The sequence below is a fragment of the Chanodichthys erythropterus genome, chromosome 10 (genome assembly GCF_024489055.1).
Source record: "Chanodichthys erythropterus isolate Z2021 chromosome 10, ASM2448905v1, whole genome shotgun sequence".
Classification (NCBI taxonomy): Eukaryota; Metazoa; Chordata; class Actinopteri; order Cypriniformes; family Xenocyprididae; genus Chanodichthys; species Chanodichthys erythropterus.
The window spans coordinates 370,013-392,571 of record NC_090230.1 but is presented as its reverse complement, the minus strand read 5'-3'; the positions used below and the strand labels follow the sequence as shown (position 1 = coordinate 392,571).

The 22,559-nt window shown below is 42.4% G+C and overlaps 1 protein-coding gene across 2 annotated transcripts in view; it reads left to right on the top strand.

The window, feature by feature from the left end:
* lmcd1 (LIM and cysteine-rich domains 1) overlaps positions 1 to 22,559 on the top strand; it is a 259,560-nt gene that overhangs the window by 39,710 nt on the left and 197,291 nt on the right. For both annotated transcript variants that reach the window (XM_067395759.1, XM_067395758.1), the window contains one exon: positions 8,723 to 8,978. In XM_067395759.1, coding sequence (XP_067251860.1) covers positions 8,723 to 8,978 — 256 coding nt within the window. The remainder of the gene's footprint in view (positions 1 to 8,722; positions 8,979 to 22,559) is intronic.

The following is a 22,559-nucleotide window of genomic DNA, read 5'->3' as shown; positions in this document are numbered from 1 at the left end:
TGAGTGGGTCCAATATATTGGTCTTAAAAAGTACAATGGTTACAATGGTTCCGACGCCCATATAATATAAATACATTTCCTTGGATCTGACTGGGTGGGCAAGCTGTCGATCTGGGTGGGTTTCTGTCAAACACAGCACATCTAGATTATTGTCTGTGATAATATCGTTTACAATAAGTGCTTTTGAAGAAAGTGATCTAATATTTAACAACCCAAGCTTTATCATTTGTTTATTATTATAATCTCTATTTTTTATTTGTTGGACATCAATTAAATTTTTACCATTAAATGGGTTTGGAAGTTTTTTGTTTTTATTAATTTGGGTTACAGACACAGTCTCTATTTGATAATATCTAGGTGCAAGAGTTTCTATGTGTTGGGAATTATCTGACTTCTGTAATGTGAGGCAGCTAGCACACGGTCGGTTTAGCCAGTCTGTCTGCTTCCTGTCCTGGGCCCCAGTTTGTCATGTTTTAGTTCTGAGACTATGTGCCATATTACAAGAGAGAAGAGCAGCACCATCCCGGGACGGATGAATACCATCTCTTTTCAACAGGTCAGGTCTGCCCCAAAAGCTTTTCCAATTGTCTATGAAACCTATATTATTCTGCGGACACCACTTAGACAGCCAGCCATTGAGTGATGATAATCTGCTAACTATCTCATCACTCCTATGAACAGGAAGAAGGCCAGAACAAATTACTTCTCCTGACATTGTACTTGCGAGTTCACACACCTCTTTAATGTTAATTTTAGTGATCTCCAATTGGCGAAGTCGAACATCATTTGTGCCGACGTGAATAATAATTTTAAAGTATTTACGATTAGCATTAGCCAGTAGTTGTAGAGTGATCCGAGTTACCACTGTAGACTGATCCAAGTTACCACAGCGAGATGCAAACGCATTGTAACAGCGATTGAGATTCAAAGATTACAGGCTAGCGTCAGATTAATGTGGTAGGCAATAATAAGAATATAAGCAACAATAAATAAAAGTAAGAGATTCAATAAAAGTAAGAGAAAACAAAGCTATACGGAGACGCAAACACCAGCAGCGAGGCAAAAGCAGCGAGGCAGACAGGAGCAATCGAGCTTGTAATTGACATTCTCTAGGATCAAGTTGTGGGTTTTTAAAAAGAGGTTTAATAATAGCCAGCTTAAAGGTTTTCAGTATGTATCCTAGTGACAAAGATGAATTAATGATATTAAAAAGAGGATCTATGTCCTCTGGAAGCATTTCTTTCAATAGCTTAGTTGGTATAGGGTCTAACATACATGTCATTTTGATGATTTAAGGAGTTTAGGCAGTTCTTCATCTCCTATAGCAACAAATGAATGGCACACTACAATGCACTGTCTAATGCGACACTGTAGTAGACGGTTGCGTGGTTATAATTTTCTCTCTAATGTCAATCTTGTAAGTAAAGAAGTTCATAAAGTCATTACTGCTGTGCTGTTTGGAAACATCAAAAGTCTAAGCTTTATTTAAGAGAGTTGTGAAGTTCAATTTCTCCTCCATATTCTGTTCGTTGCGAGACCCGAAGTACGCTAGCCTGAGTCGGCTATAGAAGACTTGAGGAGATTCATGACGACCTTGTTTTGTTTCCAGGGCAGCCACTAGTCCTTGTTCTGACTCAGGGTCGGCGAACTCTTTAATGAGAGCTTCTCGGAGCAGGTGGTAATCAGTCTTTGTGTTGGCAGGCTGCCGGTCCAGGAAGCTGCGCACTTCAGAACTGGATGTGGCTCTGAGCAAATAAAGTCTATCTTTGTCAGTGACATTGGGTCTCATTTCCAGATGGAAGTCAATCTTGCAGATAACTCTGAACATTTGGGCTACCTGGCACATTTGGAGTGAATTTGCCAATGTTTCTAGCAAGCTTGTCAAGGTCTCTGAGGTCCAAGCCATGAGATGATCTGTGTCTGGCTGGAGCAAGTTCTTTTAGTTTAGTGGGGAGCTGGTGACTGTTTTGGCACTCCCCCCTTCTGATAATGTGCCAGTCTAGGAACAGGGGAGCCGGTCCTGCTTGGCAAAGGTGAAGTTGGTGTCCGACGTGTTCTTGACGGCTCACAGCGCAATTCATATGCATGCTTGAGTTCCTCTTTAATACTGTCGGACTCTTCTTTGATGTAGTCAAGCTGACGTGTTAGACGGCTGACATAATTTCTTGACTCATTCAGGTGAGTTTCGAGAGCTTTAATTCGGCTGTTCTTGTCTCTGAAGTCAGCCTTTTCTTTTACCAGTAGCTGTTCTGCATACTGTAGCTTGTCGGAGAGATCAGCGTAGTCTGCTCTGCCTCGTTCCATTTCTTGCGTAGTAGTTGCTAGGGTCTCTTTTAGCCTGTTGATCTCCTCTTTTGCGCCTTGTTCCACTTCATCAGGCCCTTCTTGTCGTTCCTGAGCCTCCAGCTCCAGCTGTTTGATGCGTCGTTGTGCACGTGTCAGCTCCTGCTGGCGATGGGCGGCTTGCCTGTCGCTCAGTTTGAGGGTGGCAATGAGTGTGTGGCTTAAGGAGCCGGTGATCTTGGCTAGTTCTTTGTGACTGTAGCTCTGGCTTGGGTCTTGTTTCATGAGGCTTGCTATGTTGTCATCCAGCTGGTCCTGTGTCTGATGATTTAGTGTTTCAGTGGCTTTAGGTAGGATGCTGTCCGTTACAACACTTAGCCAGGTCTCCAGATCCTCCCAGTGTCCAACAGGGTCTGTTGTGCGAGACATGTTTTGCACCGCGAGGGAGATCGAAACTGACACAGACCTTGAAGAAAAGAACAAAACAAAACAAACAAGCAGGACAAATCAAAGTTCAAAGTATAATTTCAAATTTGGAAATTATAGTTGTGAATTAAAATTGTAATGGGTTCAGCATTAAACATTGAGAGCAATTATAATCAAATTAATCAATCAAGTATCATCTGAATTAGGGAAGCCCAAATCCTAATTAATGACTAATGAAATCAAAATTTCAAAGCCATAATTATTAGTTAATGTTTACAAGTGACAGATGTTGGTAAGGGACTACCATTAAATTAATCCACAAATATCCCTACCATATGAAAGCTAAACTGCAATTGATTATGAAATTGATTTTCAATTAAGATTGAAATCGAATTAGAATTCCCAATCAAATATTCATAATCCCTGATGTCATTAAAATCAATAAGAGCAGTTACAAATAACAGGAAATGTCTTTAAAATAATCCGGACGATTGCTAATTATAAAACAAAACCGTGTTTAACTGACAAGAGTAAATTTAGGAGAGAGACAACTCTTCAACAAATGAGATTAACAAAACAGGTTTATTAATTTAACATTTGTCATGTTCTCTCTACTGTATAAAGGGCTCCATTACCTTCTATGTTACATTATGGCCCCGTAGAAACCACTCGACTCTCTGTCGCACAGTAGAGAAATTACCGTACAGACAGGAGGAGAAGCTCGCAGGCAATAGTATGCATTAACTTAATATGGCATACTGGCGTTACATTTTAAAATACTATACAAACTAATTAATCACAATACTTACTCCTGCTCACTCACGCCGCTCCCCGCTCAAGATCGCCGTCTCTGCAAGATTAACGATGGCAGTTTGCATGCACAGCTACTAGAAGATTTACATCTGTCAGACAGGTTGCTGACGTCATCAAGCTTAGTTTGAGTCTGCGCGTCAGAAACGGAAGTGCTAAAAATGGCTAAAAATGGGCTTCACTTGTCTCAATTGAGTTCCAATGGGGTCACTGTGTCCATTTCTTTTACTGTCTATGGTTTACACACAGTTAAATATGGCGCTGGCAGACTGCACATGCGCACTTAAAGGTTATCCCGGAAAAGGTTTCTTAGGGCTTCCGGGTTACAGCTGTCACTGTCGTGGTGACTGTAACGCACAACAAAGAATATACTTGTTCTATACTCTTTGCACACAGATAATAAACAACAAAAGCACACTAATTATTGAACTGACAGCGCAGTTCACATTCACAATGAACCATTCAGCTTCCCATGTTTCAGAGCTGAACAACCCCCACACGTTAGGGTGAGGCACATTAATCCACAGATTTTTCTGCAATTAATAATAGTAACGTTACTGAGATCTCGGCGATCTGAATCATTCGTGTCAGTTTCTGGACAAGCAACAACATGCAGGATTTACAGCAACAAATACTTGATCAAGAATTTTCAAAATAATCCCATTCAAATCGAACTCAGACACGCATAGTGTTTAGAGTATTAATATCTCATCTCACGAATGAGCGGATATAGGCGGCACATTAGGTAGCTACTCTCTAATGTAACCATGCAGGGATTTTAGCTTAGTTGAAATAACATTGGAACACGCAATATTATCCACTATAGCTACAAGGCCTTAAAAGGAACAAAAGCAAGGAACACGCCTACTCTGTCCTGGTGTGCTTTCAGGCGACTTTCTTTTCGTCTTGGCAGACAATCTTAGATTAATTTACTGCTGTTTTAACAACAACAACAAAACGTACAGACAAACAACTCGAGTTCAGATTTCATCCATCCACCACGCCTTATGTGCAATCATTGTTATGACAATCAAAAGCCTTGTTTCTGTTTCTAATCTATCTTCCGGATCAATAGAAAAGATACAATCACACAAGTTACTTGTTTTGTGTACAAATTAGATTAAACTGCATGAATCTTCTCCACCATTAATATGTAAGGACCTTAGGTCATTTATTAGCTCAATTTAATTGTTACAGGGAATAAGATTTGAATCAACTGTAAATGATTCACTGTGAATGATTCAGAACACTTCATCAATTATTCGTCCAGCGAACATTGAGGTTAGAGTATTTTACCAATTCTGGATTAAATATTATTCTGTGGCCAACAGTAACAATATTTTATTATGATTATTATTCTTATTATTGTAATTATTATATTATTATAAGCAAGAGGTAACTTGATCTTTTAAATTTAAGGCAGTAATTTGACACACAGCACAAGAAACTTGTATATGTGAAAATCAAAACAAGATTTATTGACTACTTCTAATGATTACAAGAAACTAAGGCTAAACACACACACACACACACACACATACATACATGCACACACATTCGCGGAGTTGATATGAGTTATGAAAAGTCCCAAGTTCAGTGCTAACTTAACTCATAACCTGAGGAATATCACAAAAGTCTCACCAGTTTCCAGCAAGAGAGAGAGAAGTTTGCTTGTACCTGCGTTTGCTCTGACAGCTGAGGTAATCGGGTTGTTCTGTGACTCGTGTACAGCAGAATCCCGTTTTGGATTGGCTGTCTTTCAGGTGACGTCTTCTCGGGAAAGCCCTTTGTGGGTTGCACGGAAGCTTTGAAGGATGTTGCTGGCTGGTGCAAAGCGCTGTTCTGAGCGTCTGGCTTGAGCGGCTCTTTTCTTGGGAGACTTTGGTCAGATATTTCACAGAGTGTTTTAGAGTCTGGATGTGACGGCTGTTGAATGGTCAGCGGCGCGGCTCGTGGATGACGTCGGCGACTGTTAGATGGAAAATCAGCCCCGATAAAGGATCTTCTCAACTTCTTCTTTTCAGCATGACCCAAGCGACTTTTCTAGCCTGACTACGTCAGACTTCCTACTTCCGCTCAATTTCATTTCGCTTCTGTACTCAGTCTGAGACAGCGTCAGAGCTTTCTGTTTACCACCGGTCTGGAAACAGCCGGGCCAATCAACAAACAGAGGGCGGGCTGAGAGCCGTGACGTAGATGCTAAGCGCCGAGTTTTACATTGTAGGTTAGAGAAATCGAAAACCGAAACGACCGCGGAAATGGGAAACGAGACACGGGATGCAATTCGCTCTGTTATGGAGAACATTCAACTCTTTTTCAAACTGAAGCCAGAACAAGAAGAGTGTTTGATAAACATTTGTTTTATCATGTGTTTACAACAGGTTTACAGTGGAAGTTCAATCATAGATTTGAGTTCGATGCATGATGTCTGTGCTTCGATGCGGCTGTACAGGCACATAACATACGTCATAACTAAACGTGATTGGCTTACGGGTAACCAATGATTTTAAACTTCAGACAAGCGCCCCCTGGCGAGAGAGAAAACACTTCTCTATTATGCCATTCCAGACTCTATCTACGAAGCAAAGTGAAGTAGCAGAGTCTGGTATTACCAGGCTACGACTTTTCAGCCGTGGTCAAAGTAGCGGTGCTTCAGCTACTGGGCTTCAACTTCGACAATGACTTCGAGCATTTCGACCGACTTTTGACTGATTTCTGACATTAGCTTGTTCGGACAGCATAGTTTAAAGGAGCAATTTGGCTCCCTCCTTCAGATGCGATCCTCCAATGAAACGTTGCTATATGGAGCTTAGACACGCCTTGTCTATTGTCTATTGATCACATCGCGTGATATCTGCAGAACATTCTCCTGTTTTATTAACAACTTTATAACGTTTCTTAATATTTTCCAGATGCTGAATTTCAATGTTTCATTCACATAGAATTACAGAGAATTATAAATTCTGTATTTAGAACTCAAACATGACACACTTCTTACACACATATTACTAGACTGACCTAATTAAAACAATGATTACAAGAGAAAGAAAATGCATACGGGAATACAAACATATAATGCATTGAATCCAACATGTTAGTAATCACATCATAGCAAGTGTTATTCTGGATATAGTTAATACTTTAAATGATTGTCCCTTTTGAGGTTCAAGATTGAGTCCTTAAACATAGAGTCATTGAACAGCGACCAGAGTCACAAGTGACCGGGTCAAAACGGACTCCTAATCAGGAGGATGTCTGTGTGGATCCGTTGTTCTTTTCAGGTCCGTTTAATTAGTGTTTCCTGTTCTGTTTGTTTGATACAAAAGGGTTTTGTAAGCATCTATAAATTTAATGTGATCAGGAAGGCCTCGGAACAGATATTCTCTGTTCTTAAGTCACATTACCACTTCTCTTAATGCTGACTAGCTGGAATTAGGAGCTATCCAGTGCCCCTGGGGATTCTGGGGGTCAGCAAATGAATCCTTTGTCAAATGAAGCTTTGTTAGATCACGTTGTTCATTGATAAAGTCATTGGTAAGTTCTGTCGAGCGAGGCCCTACAGTGAACAACACTGAGATTGCAAAAAAAATGAATGGCTGTTTGAAGCATTTTAAAAACTTCACTAGCGCAGTTACTTTGTTTGCACGGTTTCCGTGGTAACCGCTGCACGCTGCTGTTCCATCAGCACCCTCTGCTGTCAGAGAGTGAACGCGCACTTTCATTCAGCTCGTCTCCTTCACTGGTTCCGCCATGTGCTTCTCGTGCACGTTGGGATTGTTTACATCTGAGCGTGTGTCCTTTTGACGCAGAATACAGCGGTGTTGTGCATTTTAAACGATTGATGGGTAAAGTATTCTTAATTGCCTTATAAAAAATTAATAATTGGTAATAAATTATTATTTACGGTATTCTGAAGTGCCCGCGATTACAATATCGTGCATATTCATTATCGCGATTTATCGCATTACCGAATATCGGCACAAGTCTAGTGCTTTAGGGAAAATAGGACTACTGTCAAATAAAAGTAAAGAAAATAAGAACAAACAATCAAACTACAAGCAACATCACAAATAAGTACAATAAAGCAAATATTCAAATAAAATAAACAGTGCTTTTCAGGTTTTTCAGGTATCTAAGAGTAGTTTTCAGGTACAGAAAATGGATAAAGTAATCAAATATAAAATAACACTGCATATTATCTTTACCGTATAAAACAAATAAAGATTAATCATTATTGAAGTTACAAAAACTATTCAGTCAAGAGCAGTGAGTAATTTCTTTGTTATTTGTTGTTCGATTTAACATTAAAAACAGGCAGCAAGAATAGTTTTTTTCACTTTAAGACATGCACGATCCAGTACTCTTACACATGCGCTGTCTTTCTCGACTAATATACGTTCACTTAAGACATAACCGACTATGTTTGCTAGGATACTTGCTAGGACGGGCATGCTGACATAATTTTTGAATGAATTTGGCCGCTGAAGCGCAAGACTTGAAAGAGAACTCAGTATTTGCGCGCTGACTGAAATAAGCGTGTGCGCGCTTCTGATGAGTGCACACAAATCTTCTCACAGCGCAAGCGAGGTCTCTTTCGCGTCTTGTTCTTGAAGGTTTAAATCAGCAAGGCTTAAATGAGTTTAGTTTAAACACAGATAGCAACGTGTGCTGTTCAGGTGTCACCTGCGCTCGCGTGCTATCAACACCCGGGTGATGACGGCGTAAATGACTGGACATCAGAGCAGACGGCACTCGCAATTAACAGTTTACAAAGAGTGACTGTTTTGTCCACGCTTTTTTGATTATCGTTGTTATAACGTTTTGCGCATCCATCGACTGAAACATACATTATATGAACTCTGTCTGTCTGTTTTCCACGTTGCTATTTTAAACAAACCATATTAACCAATAGATGCGTTGTCATTCGATATGGACCGCGGTGCAAGTGCGTACCGAACCGTAAGTGGAGAACCGCTGCACCCCTTATATATATATATATATATATACACACTGTTGTATCTATTGTTTCTTTTTTGCCTGTAAAGCACTTTAAACTGCATTAATTTGTTTGGAAAAGCACTACATAATTTCAAATTTGCATGCTTGCTTGTTATTTAAAGAGGCACCACCTCTACTGATAAGCTTTGGCCAGTACAGTGTACAGTGCCTAATAAACTATAATCTAATCTTGATTTTTTTTCAGAAAAGCTTGCGTACAGTGCCACTGCAGTCAGGAGGAGCATGTGTCTAGCTCCGACAGCGAAGACGACCGCAAGGTGGGAAGATTGCTGGAAGAGTCCCACTATGCCCATCTCACAGCTAAGGTTAAGGGAGGAGACGGCATGAGGGTCTATAAACGCAACCGCATGATTGTCACCAACCCAGTGGTCTCCCGTAAAGACCCAACATTTAGCACAGTCACCTATGACTGGGTCCCACCAGGCCTCACCCAGAAACTGGTAAGAGAACAATATAAGCTAAAATAAACCAATGCATCCTAAATATTTAGTAGTTTTAGTTATTTATTATGTTTATGGTCAGGCAGTGGTGCTAGCTGTTTTGTGAAATGAAAGTAGTTTGTTGTTTTGGTGACTGATGAGTCCAGAAGAGCTATTGATGGTACCAGTAATGAGCAAGACAATCAGAGTTTAGTTGGGAAATATTCCTGGTGGTTCTAGTGAGTAGCTAGTGAAATAAAGCAATAAGCACCAAGAAACTGTGGTTTACAGCTAAGAGGCGTTGCTCCGCGTCATTTCAAAAACACCCTTAGCTGTTATAAATTCACTGTAAACCATGGTTTCACAGAGCTTATTGCATTTTTAAAACGGTTATTCCATATATATGTATATACAAATATTAAAGCAAATAATGGGTGGTTGTGCAGTGATACATAAAACCGTTGGGTGAAGCAGTCATAGCCATGTTTTATCGTGAATAAGACACAGCTATTGACCAATCAGAATCTTAATTGTGCTGAAAAGGCATGGACAGTTATTTTGCAACTGACCTTATTGCATTTGTAGGAGTTTCCCTTTCAAATGGAAAATTTATGGGTGGAGAGTTTTTAAATATCACACAGTGTAATTTACTAAGGTTTACGCTAGTCAATTTACTAGTATTTGTGCCATTATTTAACTCCCCAAAAAGCATGTCTTATAGTCCAGGTGATAACTTTTTATTTGCACCAAAGCAGGTGAAACTGATTCACAATCACTTATGCTTCCTAAGTGGACAGATTGATATCCCTGAAGTTTAATTGACTGTTTAATTTTTAAGCTTAATTATACTGTGATGATTGAGTGTTCCCTTAATTTTTTTTTTTTTTTTTTTGAGCAGTGTATTTCATAAACATGTTTGATTGTTTTGTTGTTGAACCTATTCTTTCCACTGTTGGTTCAGTACGAGCCTGGGCTAATAACATGGTGTGCTGGGCCAATAGCCTCAGACCTCAAACACTGAGGCCAAAAAAGTTGCATAACCTCTGTTGGGCCAGCAGCCCCGCAGCACTTCCCTAAAAGCCGCCCTTAATACACCTCCACACAACCTCACCATTTCACCAGCTGAATGAAAACTTGCTAGATTGCAAAATGAGCATGACAGAAGTGAACATTTGGTCTTTACTTAAAGACTTAAGATTCCAACATCAATATTTGATCAATGTTTTACAATAAAAAACGTTACAGTAACAGTAATTTATTAATTTATGTCAGGAGTTCAATCATGTTGAATCCATTTCACATAAAAAGAGAACAACATACCTATTCGGTTGCACCTGCTGCTTCCATTTATTTACGATCACAAGAATGCACAAAACAACTATATTAAGGCTTTTAAATCCAAAGGCTTCACATTTAAAAAATATTGATAAAATATCATATGTTTACACCACATTTATGAGCATTTCTATTAAAGGTGCCCTAGAATTGAAAATTGAATTTACCTTGGCATAGTTAAATAAACAGTGAGTCTCAAACACCATTGTTTCCTCCTTCTTATGTAAACTTGATTTGTGCAAAAGATCTCTGAAGAACAGGCGAATCTCAACATAACAATGACTGTGATGCAACAGTCGGGATCATTAATATGTACGCCCCTGACTTTTGCATATGTCAGCCCATGTTCAAGGCATTAGACAAGCCAGTATTAACACCTGGAGCTGTGCACAGCCGAATCAACAGACTTTATGCAGGTAAGCAAGCAAGGACAACAGCGAAAAATGGCAGATGGAGTAATAATAACTGACATGATCCATGATATCATGATATTTTTAGTGATATTTGTAAACTGTCTTTCTAAATGTTTTGTTAGCATGTTGCTAATGTACTGTTAAAGTTACCATTGTTTCTTACTGTATTCACGGAGACAAGAGCCGTCATTATTTTCATTATTAAACACTTGCAGTCTGTATAATTCATAAACACAACTTCAGTCTTTATAAATCTCTCAGACAGTGTGTAACATTAGCTTTAGCCACAGAGCACTATCAAACTCATTCAGAATCAAAGGTAAACATCCAAATAAATACCATCGGATATGCTGCATGACGAACACTTTGTAAAGATCCATTTTGAGGGTTATATTAGCTGTGTGAACTTTGTTTATGCAATGTATTATAGAGTTAGATAGATAGATAGATAGATAGATAGATAGATAGATAGATAGATAGATAGATAGATAGATAGATAGATAGATAGATAGATAGACCCTTTATTGTCCCCCAAGGGAAATTTGCTTTCACAGACTCTGTCAATACACAGAAATAAGGACAATAATAACAATATACAAAAAGACAACACATGCAGGATCTGTTCAGGTTACAAATTGTTTAAAGCAGCAATGGCAGAAGGGACAAAGCTTTTACTGAAGCGTGCCCGCCTCCACCTTAAAGTTCTGTATCTGCCGCCTGAGGGCAGCAGAGAAAAGTAAATGTGGAAAGAGGGTGGTCCAAGTCTCTACTGACTGTCTGAGCCATGCGTGTAACAGCTTTGCTGTTAAGAAGATCCGTAATGGACTTATAAACTGATAATTTTGGATGCTGTGCATGTGACTTTAATGAGCTTATTTCTATTAGTGATGGAAAGCATGTTGAAGTAACAAGGGGAACAGTAGGGAAGGATGGGTTGGATGATGCTAGTGTACAACAATAACAGACGATGTGGGTTGACAGAAAGGGCATGAAGCTTGCGAAGAATATGGAATTTCTGTTGGGAATGTTTATATATATATCTCTGACATGTTGTTCAAAGTAGGGCTGTGCGATATGGACAAAAAAAGATTTCAAGATTTCTTTATTTTTTCTCCGATTTTGATTTTATTCACGATTTCTCAGGGTTTGAGAGATGCTCTGGCTTCCTGGGGACTTTATAAAGGCTATATATATATATATATATATATATATATATATATATATATATATATATATATATATATATATATATATATATATATATATATATATATATATATATATATATATATATATATATAGCCTTTATAAAGTCCCCAGGAAGCCAGAGCATCTCTCAAACCTTGAGACAGATTCTCTCCAGTGTGGTCTTCAGGGAAATATGACGTTTGCAAGCATCGGCTTTTCATTTCGAAATAGTCATTAATAAAGTGCACCATTAAACTTAAGTAAGGCTCCGATGTTCTGATTGACCACATATCTGAAGTAGTTGCGTAGTATTTCACTTGTTTTAACTCTGATTCAACACTGGCCTTGCATTTGGAATACATCTCAGGGATGGCAACTCTTGAAAAATAACTTCGCGATGGCAGCTGATATCTCTTATCAACGGTCTGTATCATTTTTTGGAAGCCGTCTTTACTGACGATATTGGCTGGCACCATATCTTTGCATAAATGATACGTGACAGCTTCGGTTATTTCTTTATGCCTTTTTGAACTTCTGTCGTATGGTATGCAGCTCGCAAATGCCTGCATTATCGAGTTTTGTTCCGAATGAGTTTGGGATGTACTTTGGTTCGTGTCCAGGGATTTTTTTGCCATGCACTGGTCATAAAACTCTTTGTGGCGCTGCCTCAGGTGTTAGATAGATAGAAATAGATTTGTTGTGTTACCCTGTTTAGCCGCAATGACAGATTGACAGGTCTTGCAAATTACCTGGCTCTGTGATAAGTCATCTCTTCTGTATCAAAAGTAATCCCACACCACAGATGTTGATTTTTTTTGGGCACCAAGTCCTTATCCTGTCCTGAACTCATCTTCCCTGTTTCTGTTGAATATCTGTCGTTATGCCCGGTCTGTTCTGTTCTCACACTCAATATAGGCGCGCTGCATTCTGATTGGTTCGGAGGTTGGGTCCGGGAGCGCGGAAAAAATTGAGCTATAAAGCGATTTAGAAATCGCGCATGCTCAAATCGCGATTTTATTACGATTTCGATTAATCACACAGCCCTAGTTCAAAGTTGAGTTTATTATCTAATGTGAGTCTGAGATATTTAAAATGATTGACACGTTCCACTTTTTTGTCATGTATGATGATGGGGGCCAGATCCAGGATATGTGGGTGGGTGTAAATTATTAACTCCTTGGTCTTATCCACATTCAGCTCCAGACTATTTTCGGAGCAACACTTGGTAAAGTGAGTGACCGACTGATGGTTAGCAGTAATGGAGTTATTGTCTGTGAGTAAGGCCAGAATGTCAGTGTCGTCTGAATATTTAAAATATGTAGTGACAGAAGATGAGCTAGTACAATCGTTTGTATACAGAGTACAAACACACACCACGGAGCACACACCCCTGGGGGACTCCGGTGTTGGTAACTATAATGGAGGAGGTGACTGAGCCCACTCTAACAGCCTGTAGTCTATTACTAAGAAAGTTGTGAATCCAGTGAATGAGAAGTGGAAATAAGTTAAGAAACTGAAGCTTTTTAATCAGTTGGTGCCGTTGTATTGTATTAAAAGCTGAGCTGAAATCAATGAACAGGATGGATGCGAAGGTTCCAGGCGATTCCAGATGTTGTAGGAGGGGGTGGAGGAGACATGCCATGGCATCCTCTGTTCCCCGCCTGGCCCTATAGGCAAACTGATATGGATCCAGCAGAGGTCTGACTGCTGGAAGAATAGTGTTGAGAATGAACTTTTCCATGCACTTCATTATTATTGAGTAATTATTATTAGTAAGTGATAATGGTTTAGCTCGGATGGACGGGGCTTCTTAGGAATCCAGGGGTGGGAATTTGGGTATTTCTTAAATGTTCTGTTAGGTATAGTAGATGAAATGCAGAATTTAATGTAATCCGTGATAACTGAAACCTTATACTCCAAGTCTCCCTGAAAAATCTCCCAGTCTGTGCATGCTAGTGAACCCTGCTGCTGTGCCATGGTATCCTCTGACCAGACAGAGGCGCTGTATATGGTTGGCTTAGCGCATTTCAGTTTTGATCTGTAGTGCGGCAACAAAACGACAACATTATGGTCGGAGTAGCCGAGTGGAGGTTGTACCTGAGCGGTGAACGCATCAGGAATGTTTCCATAACATAAATCCAAGGTGTTGTGCCTCCTCGTATGAATATTCACATACTGGTGCTGTCACAGACACGTCAGGTTCCACCTCACTCCAGTACCCACGCACCCAATCACCAGCGTACTAATCACCGCCACCTGAAGCTCATCACATCAGTCAGTTTATTCCTGCCTCCGGTGTCTCTGTTATAACAGAAGACCGGACCATAACAGCTAAGCATCAGCATGAGCCGTCAGGACCCATTTCAAGAGCTCGTGGACGTATTACGTCGAGCACTCACCTCCCAACCACCGTCACCATCACCAGCACCCACCGCCGATGCCGCTTCCGCATCCACCGCCACGGCTGCTTCTCTGGTCTTCACCGCCAGTCCCATGGCCAAACCGGCGCCCTACTCTGGATCGGCGGAGGAATGCAGCGGATTGCTTCTGCAGTGTGAGTTGGTTCTGGAGATGCAACCGCACCTCTACCCCACCGACACGGTTAAAATAGCGTTTATAATATCACAACTGCAAGGTAAGGCCCTTCTATGGGCGGATTCTCTCTGGACTCAAAGAAGCTCTGTCGTTAAATCATACCCTGCATTTGTCTCTCACTTCAGAGAAGTCTTCGGAAAACCCCTGACCGACTCGTCTACTGGTGAGAAATTGTACAACCTTAAACAAGGAAACAAAAATGTTAATGATTATGCCTTGCAGTTTCGAACGCTAGCCGCAACCAGTGGTTGGAACGAACAAGCCCTCATCACCACCTTTCGACAAGGACTGGAGCCCAACGTGCGGTTGCATCTCGCTGCATACGAGGACTCCCTAGGACTCGAACGCTTCATCCAACTCGCCATCCACGTGGGTTCTCGTATGCAGTCGTGCCTCCTAGAGCACCAGGGCCAGCCACCAACCACCACACTCCTCCGTCGGTCTGAACCCGTCAGCTCCCCAGAACCAGCAAGTGAACCCATGCAAGTGGATAATTCCCGCTTATCTTCTACAGAAAGACAGAGACGGCTGACCCTGAATCTATGTCAATATTGTGGATCCCCTGGGCATGTACTCTCCACATGCCCAATTCGTCCTCCTCGACCCGTGGTGAGTGCTATCATTCCCTCAATCCAAAAAATGAAACCACTCACTACTGTAGTAAACCTTATTGCTGCTAATGCTTCCGTTCTAGTGGTGGCGCTCCTCGATTCAGGGTCAGCAGGAAATTTAATCTCCGGCGCCCTCTGTCGACACCTCGGGCTCAAGACCTCGCCTTCTCCGACTGTTTACAAGGTCCACTCCATCACGGGCAAACCCCTGAGCCGAAGAATGATTCGACGGGTGACTGGACCGCTTCAGCTGCAAGTGGGTATCTTCCACACCGAGAACATCCATCTGCTGGTTCTGGAGGAATCCACCGCTGACGTGGTTCTAGGGTGCCCATGGTTGGAACAACACAACCCCACCATCTCCTGGCGCATGGGCGAAGTCCTGAAGTGGTTCGACCACTGCTTCTACAGCTGCTTCCCAGACCTTCCTGCTCCAAGATCTCCTCTCTCCAAAGACATCTCCATGAACGCAACCTCCATTGAAAGTCCTGTGGATAAACGCTCCGTCAACATTCCACCCGATTATGCCCACTTCAGTGACGTCTTCTGCCCGCAACGCGCCTCCAAGCTTCCTCTACACCGGCCATGGGACTGCGCCATCGATCTGTTGCCGGGTGAACCAGTGCCTAGGGGACGCATATACCCCTGTCAGTACCGGAGGAGAAGGCCATGGAGGAATATATCAAAGAGGCCCTTAACCAAGGATACATCCGCCAGTCTACTTCCCCTGCTGCTTCAAGCTTCTTCTTCGTGGCCAAGAAGGACGGAGGCTTGCGGCCCTGCATCGATTATCGCTCCTTGAACAAGATAACAGTCAAATTCAGGTACCCACTTCCCCTCGTCCTAGCGGCCCAGGAACACCTCCGTGGTGCCACTGTGTTCACGAAGCTGGAACTCCGCAGCGCGTATAACCTCATCCGGATACGCGAGGGGGACGAGTGGAAGACCGCGTTCGTCACGCCCACCGGCCACTACGAGTACCTCGTTATGCCGTATGGCCTGGTCAATGCCCCCTCCGTATTCCAGGATTTCATCCATGAGGTGCTCCGGGAGTTCCTCCACAAGTCCGTCCTAGTGTATATTGATGACATCCTTATTTACTCCCGGAGCTTGGCCGAACATCGCCACCACGTTGCGGAGGTCCTCCAACGCTTACGGCAGTTCCATCTATTCCTGAAAGCAGAGAAGTGCTCATTCCATCAGCCCTCTGTCCACTTCCTGGGATACGTGATAGATCACAGTGGCATCCGGATGGACGAGGGGAAGGTTTCCGCCATCCAGAACTGGCCAACCCCAAGTACCATAAAAGAACTCCAACGCTTCCTTGGTTTCTCCAACTTTTACAGTTGCAGCAGGGGAATCCAAGTAGGCTCCATCCATGTGCCTTCTTCTCCCGCAAGCTCAACCCGGTGGAGGTTAATTACGACATAGAGGACCGGGAACTTCTGGCTGTCAAGCTCGCCCTTGAAGAGTGGAGGCATTGGTTGGAGGGAGCCAACCATCCGTTCCAGGTACTCACTGACCACAAGAACCTCGAGTACCTAAAGGCTGCCAAACGACTCAACCCTCACCAAGCCAGATGGGCGATGTTCTTTTCAAGATTCAACTTTACCATATCTTACCGTCCAGGCTCCAAAAATCTCAAAGCTGACGCTCTCTCACGTCTCCATGCACCCGAGGAAAAGAACGAAGACCCCAACACCATCCTGCCCGAATCCATCTTTATAAGCCCCATCGAGTGGTCAGAAGAGACACTCCCCTCCTCCAATGCCTCCTCACGAACTCCGCCGGGTTGCCCCCAGGGCTTGCGTTACATCACCCGGACACGACGCACTCCACTCCTGCACTCCGTTCACTCTTCACTTGGCACTGGTCACCCAGGGGTCAATGAGACCCTCTCGCTGCTCAAACAGCGCTTCTGGTGGCCAAACATGGCCAACGACGTCAGAAGGTACGTGCAGGGCTTCAGGGAGTGCGCCATCTCCAAGAGCCCACGCCATCTTCCCACCGGCAAGCTCCATCCTCTGCCCGTTCCTGAGAGGCCCTGGTCACACCTGGGGGTCGACTTCGTCACCGACCTCCCAGAGTCTGATGGTAACACATGCATTCTAGTTGTCGTAGACCGTTTCTCCAAAGCCTGCCGACTCATTCCCCTGGAGGGTCTACCTACAGCCATGACCACAGCCGAGTTAATGTTCAACCATGTCTTCCGTCATTATGGAATCCCCGAGGACATTGTCTCTGATAGAGGAGCTCAATTTATCTCCCGAGTCTGGAAGGCTTTTCTCGCTCCTGGGTGTGACCGTCAGCCTATCGTCTGGATACCATCCTCAGTCGAACGGGCAGACGGAACGGAAGATCCAGGAGATTGGCCGCTTCCTGCGTACCTTCTGTCACGGCCACCAGAACTCCTGGAACCAGTACCTGGGTTGGGCCGAGTACGCCCAGAACTCCCTCCGTCAAGCCACTACTGGATTAACACCTTTCCAATGCGTACTCGGTTTCCAACCCCCACTGTTCCCCTGGAACGGGGAACCCTCCAACGTTCCTGCCGTCGACTACTGGTTTTGGGAGAGCGAGAGGGTATGGGACTCAGCTCACCACCAGCTGCAGAGAGCCCTGCGCAGGCGCAAGATGACAGCCGACCTTCGGCGCTCCCACGCTCCAACCTACCAACCGGGGCAGAAGGTCTGGCTGTCCACCAGGGACATCAGGATGCGCCTGCCCTGCAAGAAGCTGAGTCCCCGCTTCATTGGCCCATTCACCATCCTGCGACAGATCAACCCCATCACCTACCGGTTACAACTCCCTGCACAGTACAAAAGAATTCATCCCACCTTCCACGTGTCACTATTAAAACCTCACCACCCTTCTGTTCTTCCCTCCACAGAACCTGACGTGGCAGCCGTCGAGCCCCCCCTTCCACTCATCCTGGACGATGGAACTGCTTACGTGGTACGAGAGATCCTGGACTCCCGGCGCCGTGGTGGTCTCTTGGAATACCTGGTGGACTGGGAAGGCTACGGCCCCGAAGAACGCTCATGGGTCCCCAAGAATGATATCCTTGATCCTGCTCTGTTACAGACTTTCCACACCAACCACCCAGACAGGCCTGCCCCACAACCTCGAGGACGACCACCATGACGTCGGGGTCCTCGGCCCTCAGGAGCGGGCCGTGGGAGGGGGGGTACTGTCACAGACACGTCAGGTTCCACCTCACTCCAGTACCCACGCACCCAATCACCAGCGTACTAATCACCGCCACCTGAAGCTCATCACATCAGTCAGCAACACCAGCACTTAAACCCCACACTCACACACACTCACTGTCCGGTCTCGTTTGTGTTACACCAGTTGTATACTTACCTCAAGGACTCCCAAAGCGATACTTACCAAGCTTCATCATCTCCTTCGTCTCCATTGTCTCCAGTTCTCCTCGTGTGCCTACCTGCCAGTGTGTGTGAGTGTTCCCATCTGCCTTCTCCAGCGTCTCCCTCTCGATTCATCTGCAACGAAAACAAGGACAGTATTATCTCTCATTCCACCTCTAAGATCTTCCACCACTCCATTCACCACCCGTTTTGCTCTGCTGTTTGCTCAATAAACATCATAACTGCTTTTATTCCTGCCTCCGGTGTCTCTGTTATAACAGGTGCAGCGATGGCATGACGCTGCCCAGTTTACAGTTGTTAAAATCCCCCAAAATAAACAGCGGTGCATCAGGATATTTAGCCATCATAGAGCTAGCATCCACGGCTAATAAATCCGCTGCTATCCTGGTGTTAGCACTGGGGGGAATGTAAACACAGCTGATCACCACGCATGGGAATTCCCTTCCGCAAAGACGATTGAAAGGTGTTTTTTAATGTTAACACACCATCGCTTATTAACGAAGATGCAGACACCACCACCTTTAGTCTTTCCAGACTTACGTGTCCTGTCAGCTCGTAGTAGGGTAAAGTGATCGAGACTGACCTCTGAATCCGGGGTGATCCCATCCAGCCAGGTTTCTATGATACATGCATCTCTAAAGGTCCACTCCAAGCGGCATTTGGCATGCAGCAGATCCATTTTGTTCCTGAGAGAGCGAACATTAGCCAGCAGAATGGAAGGGAGAGGGGTCTAAAAGGACGCCTCCTCAACCTGGTGCGCACCCCACCTCTCCTACCTCGTTTTCTTAGTCGGAGTTCTGGAGGTAGATTGACTGTTGGTTTCTGGAGGCAGATGGAGGAAGAGCGAAGCTGGAGGAGCTCATGCCAGCTATAGGTGAGTGGTACAAAGCCGCTAATTCCTGGATGTAAAGCCCCGCAGTTGTTTAGAAACCACAAAAGTAACAATATGATCGCAGTAATCTTGATCAAATCCAGCATTTTGCGTATGTCATTAAACAGCAAAAACAAATATAAAAATATAACAAACGAAATGACAGAGCAGTGTCGTCGCAGCAGAGCATGCGCCGGAAGGTTGCAAGCTTGGAGTCGGGGAGCGCAAGCATTTAAAGGGGACGCACTGAATCGGCGCATTTATAATTATGCCCCAAAATAGGCAGTTAAAAAACTGAATTAAAAAAAAAAAATCTATGGGGCATTTTAAGCTGAAACTTCACAGACACATTCAGGGGACACCTTAGACTTATATTACATCTTGTGAAAAAGCGTTCTATGGCACCTTTCATTTGCAATCCAAGGAGGTTTGAGTGATCTCTCTGTCTCTCTATACTGTTATCCTTTCAGCCAGAGCAACAGAGGGAGCTCATGAGAGGAAAAAAGAAGTTATGAGTTATATGAGTTAACCGGAGTGTCTGAGTGTGACTGATAAATGGATGCATTAATCTGTTATCAACAAAGGCACAGGGAACAGACTCATAAAACATTAAACCAAATAAAAACACGATTATAATCATATATGAGTTGTTGATGTTTCTCAAGCAGTTTCTGGTATTTTTGTATTTATTATCGCAATGATTAGCATAAGTAGACTTTAGCATCACATAAAAGTATATTTCTGCCTCATATGGTGATCAGAATCCCCATCGACTCATTAAGATTAAGATTGTAATGCACACATACACATACAGAGAGAGAGAGATACACAGACAGTGACACAGAAACCCCCCAAACCCCCACACCCCCCCGAATGAACCTGAGGTAGTATGGGGGAGGAGAGAGAGAGAGAGAGAGAGAGAGAGAGAGAGAGAGAGAGAGAGAGAGAGAGAGACTGAGAAGACAATTTTAAACAAACAAACAAAAAAATCTTAATTGTGACAAAGTAGTCTTTGATAAATTTTTAAATATACCTGCACAAACAGTATAATAAAAAACAAATCATTGTTCTATATATATCAACTTGATTATATATATGCTTGATTTATCCAACCCTGTTTAAAAATAGGTATATGCTGTCCTCTAGTTGTTACTCTATGTATGACATTAATTCATTTTTTAATCAAATATAATTAATCTGCCTATTTTTAACTTACACATGCTTTTTGAATTGGAAAAAAAAATAATAAAATGTGTTTATTTAAAACATTTGTATTACTCTATATACAAATTAATTGTGTATAGTGTTTTTTTTTTTTAAATAAAAAAAATTTCATTCTGTTTCCTTTTTTGACATTACTTCAATCTATCACCATGGCAACACCGTTCGAGATATCCATTATCCGTTCTCAATTTAACATCTTCAACGTCTTAGCACCATGGTAAAAAATGTTTTGTCTGTGTCTGGTGTCTGGTCCCCTATAAGTAGTTGTTTAAAATTCAGAGCCTGTTTATTCAAAAAAATTCACATTCAAATCAAAATAACTGACTTCCTGTTGGTCAGAGCTAATGACTGTAAATTAGAAAGTTGTCCGGCTTAATAAGAACATTAAGTGTACTGAGTTTGGTGACTGTAGGTTAAACTAACCCCCCCACTTTTGTCAAAAGGTGGCGCTGTAGAGCCCCTGCTCTGCGCCCGTTTCTAAGGCTTTGCCCATTCCTACTGTATGACAATATTGATGTGTGTGTCGAGTTTCATCCAATTTGAAGAATGTTAAGAGCCTAAAAAATGCCCAAGAACATTATAAAAGTTAGACGTCTTGCCATGGCAACAATATTTAAGAGATGACAAATACATTAACAGGTCTAAATCTGCCATGTTTTGACGTTATTGTGATGAAGTTTGAAGCAAATCGTGTAAAAATAAGAGGATGATCTCAAAGCATTTTAAAAGTGATACACTTCCTGCTGCCAGTTGGAGGCACTATAACTTTGACTCACAATAGTCACATCCATGTGATCTGACTACTACAAGCAATAAAGATCAATCAGTGTATGCAGAAGTTATAACACATTTCCTGTTTCCCTTTTCTTGCCATAAATTTGTTGCCTCGCCACGGCCAAACCGTTCGAGATATCATAATCCGCTGGCAATTTTTCATCAGCAATGTCTTGACTTAGTGGCCTAGGAGGAGTATATCAAATTCCAGAGCATGTGTTTTCCAAACAATCCTAAATAGCTGACTTCCTGTTGGGCGGAGCTAATGACATAGAGTGCAGAAGTTGTTCAGCCCGATGAGATCTACAGTAGGTGGACAACCAAAATGGCTATTACCGCCGCGCATACCGCCGCCGCAGGGCCGCGGCGTTAACTGAAATTCAGTCGCGTGTAAAAAACTACCGCCAGGTGGCGCAAAGGGACGGATTGGAAAGTGACTGTAATGATAAAATGTCGGTTTGTAAACGGAGATGAAAGGACGAAGTAAAACAACAACATTACAGTATAACCTTTTAACATCCTTAAGAACCATTAGAAAATTTAAAGTGAGAGTTAATTTCAAAACGTGGGATAGTCTTAGGCTACTCTATGCATCAAAAATTAAAAGAAAGACCTTTACACAAAGTCTTACTGCATGCTATTGTCATTAAACAGTCATTAGGCATATATATATATATATAATTTATATATATAATATATTTATTTATATATATTTATTTATATATATATTAGGAGCACACACACGGATTATAAATTCAATATTATTTTCATTCAGAACGGTCCAGCATTGAGACCACATTAATAGCAATAATTCTTATTTACTGCTATTGTTCTTGATTTTTTTAAATTGTTCTTGATTATTATTATTATTATTATATATATTTATTTTTTTGGGCTATTATATATGCTATAATGTTTAGTGATTTTGATGTCTCAGACTAAAATCCCGGCAGGAATAAATATTTAGGCAAATTTACTCATTAAAACCAAAGGTGTTTATCTGTGATTGTACATCAAGAGCAAGGACACGTTGTGTGCATTTTGTTTTGTGCTTTTACCAGACCAAAAAGCTCGATTGTCTTTGTGAAAACTGCGCGTGTGCACGAGCGCCAAGAGAACTGATAACAGCAGCAACGAGCACTGGCCATGATTTCAGAAACAACACGTTCCAGCGGATAGATCGCCTCTTATTTAACACA